We start from the raw sequence: 17,131 nt of genomic DNA, 5'->3' as shown, positions 1-17,131 counted from the left end.
AAACTTTGAAATAGGTACATATTATGGTCTATCGTGTTTACAGAAGAGGGAAAAAAAACATTTCAACTAGCTTTTCTACCAGTTTGTCAAGATGTAGGTCATATGAGTGAAGGAACACTGTAGATGTGTTTCCATTACATATATGTGCAAAGTAAATCTTTAGAAAAGAAACAAAACTGTTTCGCAATTGCAGTGTTTCCATTAAATAGGAAACCCAATTAAAATCACATGAATAAGTTTGTTCAATAAATCATTAAAAATTATGGTAGCAACAGATGTAAACAGTTGAGATGAGATATATTCATAATTCAGAACTAATCTATCAGCCATCAGCGTCTTTCTCATCCGTTGGAGCAACAAGCCCCCCATAGTCTGTGATTTTACAGATTAGATATGGATTCAACACGTGGGAATGCATATTGTCTAAAAAACAAGTATAAAATAAAAATAAAATAAGTCCTCTTTGTTGTTTTCACCAGTAGCAACATCCAACTGTTGATCATGTGACTCCGGTGATGTGGGAAAAAAAATTTCCATTGCAATTTTGCAAAATACATCCGTTTTGATACAGCTAAAAAACCACCTCTTAATGGTGCTAAAACTTATAATCAAAAAACATGAGCTTTTTTCAAAAATGGGTGTTAAGGAAATTTATTTTTGTGATTTCAATTTGCATGACTTCATGGTTAATGGAATCGCAGCTACTAATACTGCGTTAACACTAGGACTACCAGGATTTTGAGAAATTCCTATCTCTACCAAGAGGGGCCAAATTGGGTATCTTCCTAGAGCTACCGAGAGAGGGCCAAACTGGGTTATTAGCATCCAAATGTGGCCAAACTGACGACTCTGAATGGTCTAATTAGCATCCATGTAGATGAGCAGGGGGGAGGAGAGCCAAACTCACTACATCAACTTTCACGCTCAATACACAGCAGTTAAAGTCACCTTCTCTCCACTCCCCAATTCAACATTTAGGCGTATGCTCACATTTTATACATATAAAAATGACTGCAAACAGACGTGCAATTGCACTGTTTCTCTTAATTTTAAAACATTTCAGTGGATAATTATGTAAATGGAATAGAAGATGATTTATTTTTAAGATTTTTTACTCAATTTTTACCATTTGCATGTGAAAAAGGCAGAATTTTGTGTTTCATAGACTCAAGTGTGCTCACCAAAGTGTTTAATGTAAACATTTTCATCAAATCCAAGGTTCTTTATTGCATTTACATTTTTATCAACCCTGATGGAATTGAGTTACAGAGACCAATACCTTTACCCAAGCAATTCAGAAATGTTCTTCTGACATTTTTACTGTACCAGCTTACATCTTATTCAGGCCCAAAAACTGGATACAGTTATCTGTCGATGATAGGCAGAATGTATCTTAGGGAGAATTTAAAGTTCAACACAGGGCTAACACAGAAACACACCAAGATGGCTACTTAGATGTACTAAAACAAGGTATTTTGAATATTATTAATATTTATGCTTTAGCACTGCTAGAGGAAGTCCAAACACTAGGGCACGAGAGAACGCAAACTCTACAGAATAAATCCAAGGCTACGATTGAAACTAGAGATCTTTTTTTCCAAGGAGACATTGGTAATTACCACACCGCTGTGCTGCTTCTGTGTAACTTTGTATTTACTGATATTGTACATGAAAAATGTTTGAAATGTATCTTTGTTCAATGCATTTGTGATTTTTTTTTTCACACGTGAATTGGATAAAATACACAGCAATCTTCAGCATAAGATAGCTCATCTTCTCCACAAGTTGAAAAAAATTGCATTTCCTTTCCCACTTATAACACATTGGCATGTGATGTACAAGATATTGAGAGTGGATTTGCACACATCTGCCACAGGTTCCCAAAGTTTCAGGAGAATTGGGGTAAATTCACACCAGCCCTCTTTAGCCCACGTTAATACTCTTTTTCATTTGCCTAGAAAATTTGGTTGATTTAGGGAGGTGTGAATGTGTACTCAAACTCTAATGCGGACCAAAGAAGTGAACTCTGGTCCTCCTAAAAGCCTAGGTCTCGGTTCAGCTGAAGTGAACTGTAGTGCGGTTTGAATGTATACGTGAATGCCAAGTGGTCCTGAGACCGCTCCAAAAGCAGGAAACGCACTACAGCAGAGGGTACCTGTGTGAAAAACAACATTCTCCATAGTTTGATGCCTCATCCCCGACTCATGCTGAGCAGATTTTGTTGAACAGTGTTTGTTTTTTCACATTTACCCAAAGACAAAATAAACATCCAACAACAGCTAAAATCTGAGGCCACCCCACTTTTGCTTACATTTTTAAGAATCAAGTTGTGCTTAGTATCTTGTTCAGATTTTGTTCTGTCATTTCCGTCAGTGATTCTTAGTGCAGCATTTTCACAGGCAAGAGGATAAACAAGTTGCTAATGGGGTTTCATTTATTTAACACAATGCAGTGTGAAAGCATATCTTATCAACTTAAAATGTAACAGATGTTACAATTTTGAATGTAATGATTATCATGACATGTAAACAAAAACAGAGTCACGTCAGATTTTAGCAGTTGTATGACTTCATTTTTATCTTTGGCAAAAGACTACCAGCAATTCCTCCCGCTAGCGCAAGACATGCACATTTGCTTTGGTTTATTTATCCAGAATGCTTTGACCTACAATTCACGTTTTGCTTTTGGAATGGTATTCACTTTGCTTGGCACATACTTATGCATTCAAACCACACCTAATAACCCTGGTTATTAGGTAGACCAGAGTTTGCTTTTCGATTTCTTTATGGTTCCATGTCATAAATGCCGGGGGTTATTTCTGTGTTTTTTATAGAGATAAGAATAACATTGATGCTGTGTAAAAGATCGACAGCTTGTTGAGTATTTAAACCTATAAAACCAACAGCTGAAGAGGCAGTCAACAGACGGGGGTGAGGATGCATGCAGTGTGATAGGCTTAGACGTTGACAATTGTTGAAAGGATGTAGATGACCTGCATGGAACAAGTACTCTTAGTTTTCCTGCTAATTACTCTCTGATTCCAACTGAACACACCTGGAAGATGGCAGCTAACATCCTTTCATCAACATCATTAAATTGACTTTTCACCATAGTGTGCTGTGAAACCCCAGTCCTCTATTGCAATTTCAGAGAAGAAATTATAGAAAAGACCATAACCATCCACCAGTCACTACAACAGCTTATTACTAAATAATTAATATAGGCTAGTGGACAGACATTTCTGCCTATAGTACACATTTAAAATCAATTAAATGGTGCAGTTGTTGTTGCTTGTTAGGTTAACAACTGACCTAACAAAACGTATGCAGTAGATCATGAACAGTTTATTAGCTGATAATTTAACCACTAAGAAAAGACATTTAATTTTGTTGTAAAGTTTGCAAAAAAAAAAAAGCCGTAAACAAAGGATGCAAAATATACAAAGTTTTAGAGCGCATCTGCTATTAAACTGGTTAACATGTTGTTTAAAAAAGAAAATTGAGAGTCAAGACAAGATACTAGAGCAGGGGTGGGCAATCCTGGTCCTCGAGGGCCGGTGTCCTGTAACTCTTAGACGTCTCCCTGGTCCAACACACCTGAATCCAACAGCTGAATCACCTCCTAAGTTCAGTCAAGTTCTCCAGAGTCCTGCTAATGACCTCATTATTTGACTCAGGTGTGTTGAAGTAGAGACGCATCTAAAAGTTGCACGAGACCGGCCCTCCAGGCCTGGAGTTGCCCACCCCTGTACTAGAGGGACAAAACTTAGAAAACAACATCAGGATTTGTTGTAAGAATTACCATGCAAAGAGAAACTATGCATGGGACTTGAAATATACTGCATTTGGGTTGAAGCAGCCGATACCACAGAAAGGATTGCACAGAAAAAGCATTAGCAATTAGCATCCCTGTAGATGAGCAGGGGGGAGGAGAGCCAAACTCACTACATCAACTTTCACGCTGATTGTCCTTGGAACAGGATAGTAATGGCCTTATTTACATAACAAAGGCGCCTCTTCACACCCTCTCTTGGAGGGCCAAACTGGCCCCTCTCTGGTAGCTCTAGGGACAGGGCCAAACTGGCCCTCTCTGGTACCTGGACGAAGATTCCCATTTTGGGAATCTTTGGTAGTTCTAGTAAACTCTCCTATTTTTGCCGAATGAGTCCGATTTCACTAATGTCAGTTTGTCTGTGTTGTGTTTAGACCACAACAATAGCAGAATATGGCCATGCTCTCTGCACACCGCATTTTTGATAAGTGTCATCACATTAAGTAAGCGATAAAACAGAGACTAACAGCCAATCTTCAAACTCATCCCAGCCATCCAATAATCACAGCCGGAGTCTATCTCAAACATTATCAAGAACAGCTTGTGAAAGAACTGAATGAATCAGCTCCCCTCTGTTTCTGAATGGTAAAGAGTGAAACCATAAAACCAGATCACAGCTCAGCTGTCTGCTGAGGAGAGCCACTTAGTTTCTAATTTTAAGACGAGATGAGCTATATGAACAACGAAGAAGAAATTCAATTCTTTTAGCCAAACTAATCCCTGTAAAGTGATAAAGTGGCATTTTGCCATTTCTAACCCAGAGAAAGTCTTGCGTTGTCTATGGATGTGTTTATTTCATTTGACCGAAACCGTCACTGCAGTGGCAATGTAATATGAGACAGATAATCTCTAAAAATAATGATAATAATAATAATATCAAGCTCCTCTGCCTTTTCCCAGTGCTAACTAGAAACAACCAATCAGAGTCAAGAGGTGAGTCTTAGCGCTGTCAATCATGGCTGTGTGTACGCTACAGCTTCTCCCCGTCGGTGGTCATGACTGTTTACTCATCAATTACAGATTAATAATCAGTCACGAATAAACATTTGTTTCTCCTCCATTAGCACATTTAGCACTTCACAGAGGTGATTGACAACACTCAGACCCTCCTCTTGGCTCTGATTGGTTGTTTTTGGCTGTGGCTTTAATGCCATCTGGAGACATGCAGAGTTTCTAGAGAGGAGTTGGAGGAACTCGATTTTTTCACATTTTGTCTTGCTCATGTTATTAAAATGGTCAGATCCAGTACAGCAGGGGTGTCCGAAGTGGGTCCTCGAGGGCCGGCATCCTGATGTTTTAGTTCTTTCCCTGGTTTAACACACCTGGATCAAATGATGGCTCCTTACATGAAGCACATTAGGTTAGTAGGCCTAGTGATACAATGCTTTCATCATTTTAAGAAGATCTCTTGCTTACTTAGTCCAGGTATTCAGAAGTAGAAGCGGGCCAATCGTTTCATTAGCATAAGGTCCGTTTTCTCCATCAGCCTTCACCAGCAGGTACAGTAGGAGAAATGAGGGTTAGACTGATGAGGCTCCATGCTAAAAGCCTTTTTCTCTCGGCTCTAATAGGGACATGTAAACCACGCAGAACTTCAAGGAGGCAGAGGAAAGAAGCAGAGCTTTTACGTACATAAATTAGCTGTCTGCTCAGCACTGACTCAGTGCGTCAGCTCCTCTAAGGAATAGAAGGACTGACAACATCCACTGAATCCAAAAGGCGGGGCGAGAGATAAACTGTGTGAGGGCTGCAGGGGTGATCTGTCATGCGTCTATATTTACCCAACTCAACTGGCAATCAAATCAATTGAGCAACTTTCAGAACTGCAGTAAATTGCATTGAGAGATTTACTTCCTCAACGCTGTTGAATGCAAGTAGCTCGATTCTATTTGTGGAAGCTGTGGGTGTCAGTCTCCCTGATTGTAATTAACATTTACTGTGAGCTGAAGCTGCAAAATGTCGATAGATCTTCGCCTTCCTCTGAGTATGACTAAGCAGGGAATTGATAAGTACGGTAATCTATTGCCAAACTCAAAATGGAGCCTCTATTTTAACTGACGAGGTTTTGACAGATTTGTTGTATACGACTAGAACATGTCCTTGTCTTTCCTTAATGTCTGGATGATTTGAAAAAGTTCAGAAAAACACTTTCAACTGATGCAAAATGTGAGCAATCTGATTAGAGCTGGGCTGCCACTTATTCTTAAAATACAGAATAACCCTTTAAATGATGAGTAAATACTCAGTATTCTAAATACGGACAAATAAATAAAGACAGTTTAATAACACAATGATGGAAACTCTACTTACATTCAACAATGTATGAAAACTGGATAAATGTATAGTTTTTACACTCCACAAATCCAGAACAAACATCTAGAAAACTGCAAAACAGCTAAAAACAATGAGCTCCTTTAAATCAAGGCTAAAAACTCATGTGTTTGTAGCTGCCTTAAATTAATGATAAATGGAGCATTTACAAATATATTTCATATATTTAGCCGAATACCGAATACAGTTAGTAACACATTTTTATATTATCCTACTGTTTTGTGTCATTTTTAGGTTGTAATTTTGTCCAGACTATACAGTATAGTCTTAGGAATCTTATATTTATTATTATATTTTAGCTTTGAGTGAATCTGCAAATGCTTCTGCCTATCATCTGAATTTGTCTATTCTGTCCTATTAACATTAGTTTTTCAGCTTTTTATTATGTTAATTAATAAAATTTAAAAAGCCCTTAAAATACTAAATATGTATCTCAATACTTCTTGTGACCATCTTTATTTTAAAATAACTTCTGCTGATGCAAAGTGCTGCAGGAGATTGCTGTCTGCTGAGTAAAAGTAGTGACAGGCCTGCTTTTACTTTTCCACTTGAAATATGGCAACCTTAGACAAAAGGTTAATGGAGAAATCATGTTGCTTCTGAAAAGTTCTGGCCTCCCGTTAATAATATATGAGAAATTTAAATTCTTTCTTCACAGTTCCCTATAGAGCGTTCTGCTCTCAGATGACAAAATTTACTTATGACTCAGAATACCTAAAGGTGTGTCTCCAGAACTGCTTGGTCTGCTTTAAATGGACCATTGTTTGTTTCCTTCTGTCTTCTGAACTCTGGAGCAGATAAAAAAAAAACTGCTTTCTCAAAGTGGGAAAGCAGACAGACTATTCAGGAGCAAAATGAAACAACGGGAGAAAGAGATGTGATCTGAAAACTTGAAATCCTTGAAACACATCACTCTGTGTCTTTGTGGCAGCAGCACATGTTGAGCTGCGTTTCCATTGACCATGTAATTGCACAATTTGACATTTCAAACATAAATGTGCTTAATGGAAACATAACAGTCCTGAGAAAATCTCTTTGGTGCTTGGATGAGGTGTGTTTTTTTTTTGGCCCTTCCTAAATTTGTTTATTTTGCAAAACTGCAATGGGAATCACAACAAAGAAGAAAACAGGAAGTGACAGGCTGGCATGGCCTGCTTTCCAGTGACTTTTCGCCTAAATAAGATTATTTGCATGTGATTTTAATTGTGTTTCTTTGTTATTGGAAAAACCTCAATTGTGAACTTGTGTTTTGCACACATTTGTAATGGAAACGGAAACATTGTATCTCCCCTCTGCGATCCTTTCCGGCTGCGCTGCATCACATGAACATAAAGCAACGTGCTCTGTTAGCAAGCAACTTTTGTAACTGCATTACATTGTTTAGGTGGGTTGATCAGCTGTGAAAAGTGCAGTGTGAAGTTAGGGTGTGTAATTTATCACATTATCTAGATTCTTTTTTCAACAGTGAGGAATTATCCTGCATTATCCAGAACACGTCACACTGCAAAAACAGTGACTGTTCAGCTAATGGAACGTCTGAAGAAAGAGTGATGAACTTGCAGACAAGCTATCAGATTTGCTGTCACATTGTTCAGAATGTGTAGGAAGACGCAGGTCTTTATCAGTCGAGTGAAGAAGGTTTGGCCTCAGGAGGGAACAAACCAGCCCAATCTGCCAACGTTGTGGAGAAACGGTTACCGTGGGAGATCCTGTTCCACTTCCTGTCGACTAACTGCACCGTTATTCTTTGCAGACATAATGCTTTGTGGAGAAAAACTGGTGACAATATTACACGAGGTTGGAAAGAGGTGCTGACATGGTCACTCTAGAAATAAAACAGTCTCCATGACAACAGACGAGGGCACTAATGTTGACAAGGCACTCTGAACTACATGCTCTGGTTTTTTTAAACATGCTTCACAAAATCATCACTACCTTTGTTCCGTCTTCACCTTACACTCTTCTGACATATTTGATTTTTTGTTATTTTCTATTGTAAAGCACCTAGTGTTTTATGTTTAGGTTTACTTACTCACTACTTTTCATTTTCTGTTACGACTCGAAGTTTTGAAAATTGAATTTAAGAAAGATTCTACGGAAACATACCGAGAATACAACTTGTTGTCCTGTTTTTGATTTCTGTTAGCGTTAATGTTGCATGTTTTGGTCCAACAACACCATGTTTAGTTTAAGATGAAATCTAATGTTTACTTTGTAGAAAATGTAAGCACCAAGACTATCACTCCAGACAATATTATGTCTAATAGTTGCAAAAGTTAGCAACAGTCCTTTCAACCAAATAAAAAGCTGTGCTAATGTAATCTGTTGAATATTTTGTCTCTAATGTCCAATTTTTGAAATTAAGATTTGTGTGTGAAATGAAATGTGTGTGTTTTGAAGCCATAAAAAAAAATCATCAAATAATCCTTTTTTGTCAATATCAAACAACACAGAGTGAAAGTGAACCAAAAACAATAACTGTGTGAATTTTTAGGGGATTTTCCATATTATCTAAAACCTCAGGGGAAGACTGCTGTCAGTCATCAGGCTCCCTTACTGTGGAATCACCTTCATGTTTTTATCAAAAGGTAGACATTGTTTATTTGTAATACTAGATTTCTATCAGAGCTTAAGGAAGGGAGTATTTAAATCAACTGCTGATTAAGCCAGGATATATCAGCAGGCAAAAACATTTCTTATCCTTAATGCTTCATGTAACTGTGCCAATTACAACAAAGAGGATGTGAAAGTGTCAGTGGAGAGGCTCCGTCATATGAAGCACTTCTGAAAATGTTCACCCAGGATGAGAGCAGGAGATATCACTCCAAGCCGTGCCAGTGCTAATGAAATCTCATCACTTGGAATCTTGTGCAAAGAAAGTATTCATGTTCTTGTTCATAGTAATTTAACTTAACATTTTTATGTCATATTTAATGTAGAGAATATAATCTACAACTTTGTCTTAAACAAACTGTCCCTGAGTGCAAAGCAAACATGATGTTACCAAACGGTTCAGTGATGCATTTTCTTCTGAGATAATCGCTGCTTGCAGATGAACAGAAGGTCGCACAGCTGCCAGTTCAAAAGTTATTTTTATGCGTTTCATTTATTGTGCCATAGTTTTAAAATTTGTATGCTTCAACTCAGTTTCTTTAGCATGTGGTCTCATTCTGAAAAACAATTCTAAAACTTTAAAAATGATTTCATTTGTGTTAAAATCCAGACATTGATGGGAGGCCATGATGGTTGGTTGGCCCTGGCCAGCCTTGGGCCAGCTCTGGCTAGTAAACAGCATTTGTGTTTTGGGGACGAAAAGTTCATTTTTGGTCTCATGAAGCCAAAGCACCTTTTGTTTGCTCTTGTCTCTTGCATGGCTGTTGGAAACTGCAGGACAATTTATGGCTGACTTTCAACAATGGCTTTCCTGTTACCGTGCTTTCAGAAAGTCCACATGTGTGGAGTTCAGGAACCAATAGTTATCTGGCTACTGCTCTCTTTGTTTGCAGTGCCAGTTTAGGTGGACAGCCATGTTTTGGTAGTTGTGCCTACTCTATTTTCAGATGATGGACTGAACAATTCTCCATGAGAAGCTGAAAGCTTATATTAAGCTTTTTAAAACTTTTCAACAACTTTCTCCCTGACCAGTTTGCTGCACTCATGATGCAGTTTGTTCTTTAATAAACCAGCTGGATTTATACTGACATTAAAATAACACAGGTGGACCCTACGAACTATTTAAGTACCTTCTAAAAGCATTTGTTGTGTTGCCTTTGGTTTTTAGGCGCCACAGTAAATGGCACACTTTTAAGATTTCTACATGTGAAAATATTTTTACAAATTTATTCTTTTTTCTCAATTTTACAATTTTGCACTATTTTTTGTCTGTCTTTCACATAACATGTTATTAAAATAAACAAAAGTTTGTGTTAATAATATGAAAAAATAAAAGTTTTAAATAGTATGAATACTTTGTCTAATGTACTGAATGTATATCCAAACAACAGTCATAAAAACGTTTATAAAAACAGGAAATGTGGTTCTTTTGGATAATCCTGGAGGCAGATCATAATTTTATGGATCCTGTTATTTTGAAAGAAGATCATTTATTTTCCAATTCTGCTGTTTTAAAGTGCGTCACAGACAAAGTAACTCTCAGACTAGCACTATGCAGTTTTGCGGGTCACAAAACTGAGAGGTACTCAAGTTCCAATATAATTGGACTAATGGGTAGTCCTTGATGCACACCAGATATTTTTAAGTAGATACGATGTCAAGTCTCAAATAATTCAAGAACAAAAAATGGAAAAAAGCCAGGATAATATAATCACAATATTCACCAACAACATTGAGATGCTTTCTGACATCATGCAACCCCATGTAAGAAGCTTCTTAAAAGGAAAATGTAATTCTGCATGTCAGCTGAAATACAGCAGTAGTTCCTCCGATGTGAAAGAGGAAGTCTGCTAACAGGAGGTCTGCTAACAGGAAGTCTGCTAACAGGAAGTCTGCTAACAGGAGGTCTGATAACAGGAAGTCTACTAACAGGAAGTCTGCTAACAGGAGGTCTGATAACAGGAAGTCTGCTAACAGGAAGTCTGCTAACAGGAGGTCTGCTAACAGGAAGTCTGCTAACAGGAAGTCTGCTAACAGGAGGTCTGATAACAGGAAGTCTGCTAACAGGAAGTCTGCTAACAGGAAGTCTGCTAACAGGAGGTCTGATAACAGGAAGTCTGCTAACAGGAAGTCTGATAACAGGAAGTCTGCTAACAGGAAGTCTGCTAACAGGAGGTCTGCTAACAGGAAGTCTGCTAACAGGAGGTCTGCTAACAGGAGGTCTGCTAACAGGAAGTCTGCTAACAACAAAAAAGCTGCTCCGTTTTATCTTTTTGAGCTTTCAGCCTCATTTAGAAATATTAGCAAACCTCTGCAAAACTCATAGTTAAGGTAAGATGTGGTCCATCTTAAGGTAAGACTCTGCACTTAGCTTACCATCAGTGAAGCTAACCATGCTACTCACTAGCATAATATGCTAAAAATGGCTTCAAACGTCGACTCTGTGATTTTTTTTGGTTTTGAAAATTATATTAAGCCGTATTTTACTGAGAGTGGACACCCACAAACAGTGTGGCCTTGCTTCTGCTCCTAAAATGAAGGATTATCTGCTCAAAGCAGATATTAATCTGCTTTAATTATAAAAACAAATACAAAATTTAAGTTGATTAAAAGAAAAATGAATGAGCTGAAATTTATATTTGCAGTCCAAAACTGGAGACAAAGAATCACCAGTTATCACATTTCTATAATTTCTCAGTTAATCTTGATAAAATACTCAATACTTTCACTACAGCAATGAATAAACTTGAGAATATATTTATTTAAAATAGCATTTGAAATAGCAATGAATAAATTAAAAAAGCCTCAGTGATTTTCTATTGCCCTAAAAAACAGTGCATTCATAATACAATTTAAATGTTTGCACTTAATTTTATTACTCTGAAAAAGGTTCAGCAGCTGCGTTTCCATTGAATGTATTATTGCTAATTTGACATTTTGAAAGTAAATTTGCTTAATGGAGACATCGATTTTGAAAAAAAAAAAGTTTTTTGATGAAATGTTTTGCTGCTAGGAAGAGGTTATTATTTGGTTGTATTTCACATAACTGGAATGGAAACTTTTTTCTTTTTTTTTTTAAAACATCACATGAGTCACATGATTAACATCCAGATGTTGCCACTGGTGCAAACCGCTAAGAAGAAGACGACAGGAAGAAGTTGGAGGCGCGGCGTGTTTTTAATTATTCCTGTGTAATTTAAATTGCGTTTCTTATTGAATGGACCCACTGCAATCGTAAAATTGTGTTTTTGCGACATTAGCAGAATACTGAAAGTTTTCCGTGAAGTTAGATTATTTCAGTATGTTATTGAAAAGTGATATATTATGAAGAAAAGAGGTGCAAGAGCTGCATTGACTCTTGCACACACAACTTAAACACGCTATTTAAGTTGTGTGTGATGATTCAGAAGGTGTTCAGGGAAGGAAAGCTGTCAATAACAAGAAGCAATGAAACGGCAGGAAATAATAAAAAAGGAGCAACTCACTGCACAGCTGTCTCTCAAGGCATCGTACTTGCGTTGTATCTCATCTCTGTGTGCCTACGAAACATGGCAAGAGAGACGGGGAGACATCACTGCCAAAATGACGTGACACCAAAGCTTAGAGAATCCTTCTTTGCTTTCTGCCTTCCTTACTCTGAGAACAGTGATCTCCTCCTCGGCCTCTGCAGTGGTCTCCTCCAGCTCGGTCTTGGCCTGCTGCAGTTGGCTCTCCAGAGCGTGGCGAGCCGCCTGGAGGTTGGTAATTTGAGATTCCCGCTCTTGCAGCGACAAGGTCAACTCTGTCACCTGGCGCTTAATTTCCAGCTTTTGCTCCTCGTTCTCCAGTCCGATCTACATGGGAAAATGAATCCCCTCATTTGCAGCTGAAAGTCAGAGGCATGTTGACCTGTCAAAGCTTTCCACAGGGATCAAACAGCAGCAGTGGCACCTCTAGAAAATTTTCATGACCAGAAAAAATGTAATGTGGGCCAAGACTAAAAAATAAAATAACAAATGTGTCAATATAAAAATGTTTTTTATTTGTACATTCGTTTCCTTATTTATTGGGTTTACATTTCTGTCTTGAGTCAAGAAGACAGCTCTGTATGCCTTCCTATGACCTGAACATGATTTTCTAAGATGAGGCAACATTTTTCAAGAGGGGGCCATGGCCTTCCTGATCCCCCTTTGGGAGCGCCACTAAACAGTAGCAAACTGGTTAGCTAAAGTAACTTAAATTAACTGATTAGTAGATATTTAAAATAGAATTAAAAAGCTAGAGATGCACTGAACAATCTGCTGGTGTCTGGAATTAGCATATTTTTAGCTTGACTGGCCCTAGTCAGTAAGGGCCAGAAATAATTCTTTCAACACACTATACCTAAACACCAACAAGTTCTTCCTACAATAATCTTTGTTATCACAGTTACTACAGGATTGCTAACTCAAAGTTAGCCATCTTAAAAATAAAGTCTGAGGATGCCTGAAAGGTATAAATGAAACAGGTGTGTCACTGCTACAGGGAGTTAGACTTTAGCAGATAGCAGGAAGGCTAAACATATTACAGCAAAGTTTCTCTAAGTCTTTGGAGTATTCAGCTTCTGTCTATAGCGACTGACTGAATTTGGAAAAAGTTAGTAATATTTTGTGAACTTCAGACCCAGGATAAAGATTTCAAACGTCTCAAAAATCTAGCTAGCATTGTCTTACTAATCATGGCTATGCTAACTGCTACCATAAATGCTAAAGACAGTTACACATTGCAACTCTCTGATTACCTTTTCTATCACTATTTTTATAACTTGGTCGTGGATGTTGAATAACAATAAAACTCTGAGTTAGTGTCTATTTTACATTTCCTGGCACCTAACGTACACAAGTGATGATCAGTAGCTGAGAACAAAAGATCAGGTTTGGTTTAAATGGCTATTGTCAGGTCAGAGCTTTATATAACCAGTCATCAAATATGAGCTAGAAGAGTCCGACTGGTGCTTCTCATCCTTGCTCAAGCGCTAAAAAAAAATAAAATAAATCTGGTTGATTGAACAGGAAATTCAACAATTGTTTAAAAGTTTTCTTGTTAATTGAGATAATTTCCTATAAAAGAACACAGCAGCTCTCATTTTAATGAGCTACACTTACAGCAACTGCTGTACACCAGATGCTTATTAACATCGGATATGAAACTAATAAATGTAAAAGTTAAAGTCATGGAGTGCTAAGATGATGCAGTAACAGGCGTGTTTCCGCTATTTAGAAGCAGATCGACACAAATGGGAGCTCAGCTTTGCAATTCAAAAGGACAGTCCATGAAGTTTACTTAAAGGGGCAGTTTTATGTATTTTCAAGGCACATGGTGGTATTTATAGCAGAATCAAGTAACTATGTTAAAGTCACTTTTTATAAAAATGATGTACATATCAAATATAACTTTGCAATTTAACACCTTTAAATTGGGCCCCTGTCTCTTTAAAAAGTCCTGCTCTTTCTGAAGCTCTACCTTCAGGAAGTCATCACAACATGGCGCTTCTATAAATCCTGTAACAATGTTTTTAGCAGCGTTGGACTGAGCAGTCGCTCCTATAATGAGCTCAGCTGATGTGCAGTTCCACCAGGTGTTTGCTATTTTATGCTGACTAGTCTGGAGGAGCTGAGTGGGGGAGCAATGGGGAGGGATGTTCTGTGAGGTGGAAGCTAGATAGGTTATAATCTGCAGCTCTGATGAGGAGCTGCACCCTGAAGGCGGGGCTAGGTCCCACCATGCGTTTGCACAGCTGAATGGTTGCCATGGGAGATTCAAGGATTTTTTAAATTATACATGAAAGAATCAAGGCAACAATCCAGGTATGTTTTTGATGAGGGAATAACATTGCAACATGATGTAAAGCTCAGTCAGTTTTACATAATACTGGCCCTTTAAATTGTTCTTTTACTTAAACTCAAAATCACAGAAGAAATACTGCAAAATAACTAGCAAGACTAAAAGAGAGAAAGTTCAATCCTACATCTACTTATCAGCCACAAGAAAAAAGAGGAGAGAGAAAAAGTCTGCTAAATAAAACAGCTTCACATTTGACTCCCCCTAAATATCTTCTCACCTCCCGGAGCCGAGTCTCCAGCTCCAGCACGCGGCTCTTGTTGCTCTGCTCCTGCTGACTCATTTTCTCCAGATGCTCCTCCAGTTTGGCGTTCTGGGCTTCCAACTTCCCGGCCTGAGACTCCAGGTAAAACTTCTGCTGCCGAAGCTCCGAGATCATCTCTTCCTGGGCTTTCCTGATGCGATCACACATTGATCTGAGCAAGCGCTTTAACAGAAGGTTATGCAGTAGAGGCACAATCTAAATCAGTCGCAGTAGCTGCTGGATGTGATTTATTAAAGGCTGTGCACAAGCTTCCTTCACTCTTCACAGAAAAGTGGCATGAAAAGCTGCGGCCTACACTTTGGTAAAGGAAGATTTTGAGATGTTTAATAGTTTAGGTGGAAGACGTGTTTTTATGTGGATGCTTACATGTTTTTCTGGGTGTAGATGCTGCTGTTAGCTGCCAGTTTATTAGCCTCTGACAGCTCTGCAATTCTCTGCTCCAGGCTGTTCATCTTTGAGTCCATCGCATTAATGGTCTGAACAACAACAACAAAAAAACATGTTTCAATTTGACATTTAGAAAGTTCTGCATATGTTGCATTTAGGTCAAATTTGTGTCAGGCTCATTTTTTTTGTTGTGCAACAAGATTATTTTTTTTTTCTTCCAAATGTAAAATATGTGTCAGTATGATCAATGTTAAAATAAGCCTGAGAACTGCGCGGTTGCCAAGCTGGTCAGTTCTTACCGCCTTCTGTTCACTGATGATGCTGCACTTCTCCCGCACCTCCTCCTCATATTTGCTCTGACTGGACTCCAGCATCTCCTTATCAGCCATGTCCGCCTTCATCTGAGCCTCCAGCACCTGTTCAATGCCAGCCAGCCCACAGAACCACAACCAGGATGTCACTTAGCAGCACAGAGAACGTTGTGAAGATGGCATGGTGTAGATTTTCCATGCATAAAGCCAAAACATGGACAATAAAAATACAGTAACGGTGAGAGGTGTACAGACATTCATCATTTTAAAAAACTAGAATAGGGTCAGTAAGTTTTTTTTATTTTTTAACTTGTTTTGAGAGGGTTATGTTTTGCAGTGCAAGTCATTGAAGTTGTATGCTGTATGATTATTCCATCTAATGAAAAACATTTGAAATGCATTGTTAAAATCCCCAAATAATTCTACATCAATGCTAATGATAAGTGTTAGTAAACTTCTCACATCCTGAAAGTTAATATTGATATGCCTATGGGATGGGACTTGATGTATTTGGTGACCAAACCTTTATTTTGTCTTCGTAGAGCTTTTCCTTCTGTTTCAGGTGGGTTTCCAGCCGTTGGGCAGTCGACTGGGTCTCTCGCAGATTCTCCTCCAACTCCTACACAAAAACACAAACGAGTGACGATCGGAGGCTGAAAGCAGCAAAAGGCACCTCCAGACTAACCCAGTGAATTGGGTTTTATACAGACTCTAATTATGGCAGCTTTTAATTGTTGTTGAAAATATTCTACACATAATTATTATTTCACATAATTTCTTTTAAATGCATAAATTATTTTTGTTTGTTTTTTTTAATGTGAATTTTATTTTGTACGCCTGCTATTTTGAACATAATTTTAAAGACGCAGCTCGAACAAAAATGTCTCATGATTTCTTGTGATTTTAGAAATCTGAAGGTAGTCATCTTTCAAAATGAACATGGACAGTTTTTCTTTGCACCATCTTTGGCAGCAGCCTTCATAAAACATTGTTGACAGGAGACAGTATTCATAACTGTATGCTGGAAAAAGCAGGGCTCTCAGTTTGTCAAATAAGAAAGGAAACTCATAAAACCTCTTTATCAAAACATGGACTCCTTTCCTTTTTGATGGATTCTTTATTGGTCTTATGAAGAGCACAGATCGACTTACTGTAGCTAGATGGTGACTGGAACAGGAAAATTTTTATTATTGATCGGCCTTGATTAGTGATCAGCAGACTGATTTTTTGCACCATAGTGCAAACAGGTTGCTAACAGCAACACCTCGGTGTGAAAATTGCGACAAAGGAAAGTTTCAGTGAGGCTGTCAAAAGGAAAATAAAAAGAGAGAAGAAGCTGAAAAATGTTACGAACCTTTTAGAAAGAATCCTCACAGAAAAAGTAAGGCTCTACTAAACAGGGAATACACATACAGAGAGACTATGTTTACAGTTTGTAATGTTAACCACGCTAAATAGGCTAACAGTGTAATTATGTTAACGGTGCTAAATGCTAACATAAGATGCTAAAGAGTCTAAAATGTCAACTCTTTAA

At 38.0% G+C, this 17,131-nt stretch overlaps 1 protein-coding gene across 4 annotated transcripts in view; it reads right to left on the bottom strand.

Moving 5' to 3' along the window:
- Positions 1 to 17,131, bottom strand: part of citb (citron rho-interacting serine/threonine kinase b) — a 72,006-nt gene that overhangs the window by 27,545 nt on the left and 27,330 nt on the right. For all 4 annotated transcript variants that reach the window (XM_028033501.1, XM_028033500.1, XM_028033502.1 and 1 more), the window contains exons 10-15: positions 16,121 to 16,216; positions 15,586 to 15,702; positions 15,266 to 15,375; positions 14,855 to 15,029; positions 12,411 to 12,608; positions 12,261 to 12,314 (exon numbers count right to left, since the gene is read on the bottom strand). In XM_028033501.1, the coding sequence (XP_027889302.1) occupies positions 12,261 to 12,314; positions 12,411 to 12,608; positions 14,855 to 15,029; positions 15,266 to 15,375; positions 15,586 to 15,702; positions 16,121 to 16,216 (750 nt within the window). The remainder of the gene's footprint in view (positions 1 to 12,260; positions 12,315 to 12,410; positions 12,609 to 14,854; positions 15,030 to 15,265; positions 15,376 to 15,585; positions 15,703 to 16,120; positions 16,217 to 17,131) is intronic.

The sequence above is a fragment of the Xiphophorus couchianus genome, chromosome 12 (genome assembly GCF_001444195.1).
Source record: "Xiphophorus couchianus chromosome 12, X_couchianus-1.0, whole genome shotgun sequence".
NCBI lineage: Eukaryota > Metazoa > Chordata > Actinopteri > Cyprinodontiformes > Poeciliidae > Xiphophorus > Xiphophorus couchianus.
Note: the sequence above shows the minus strand (reverse complement) of the source record. Positions and strands in the feature narration are given on the sequence as shown.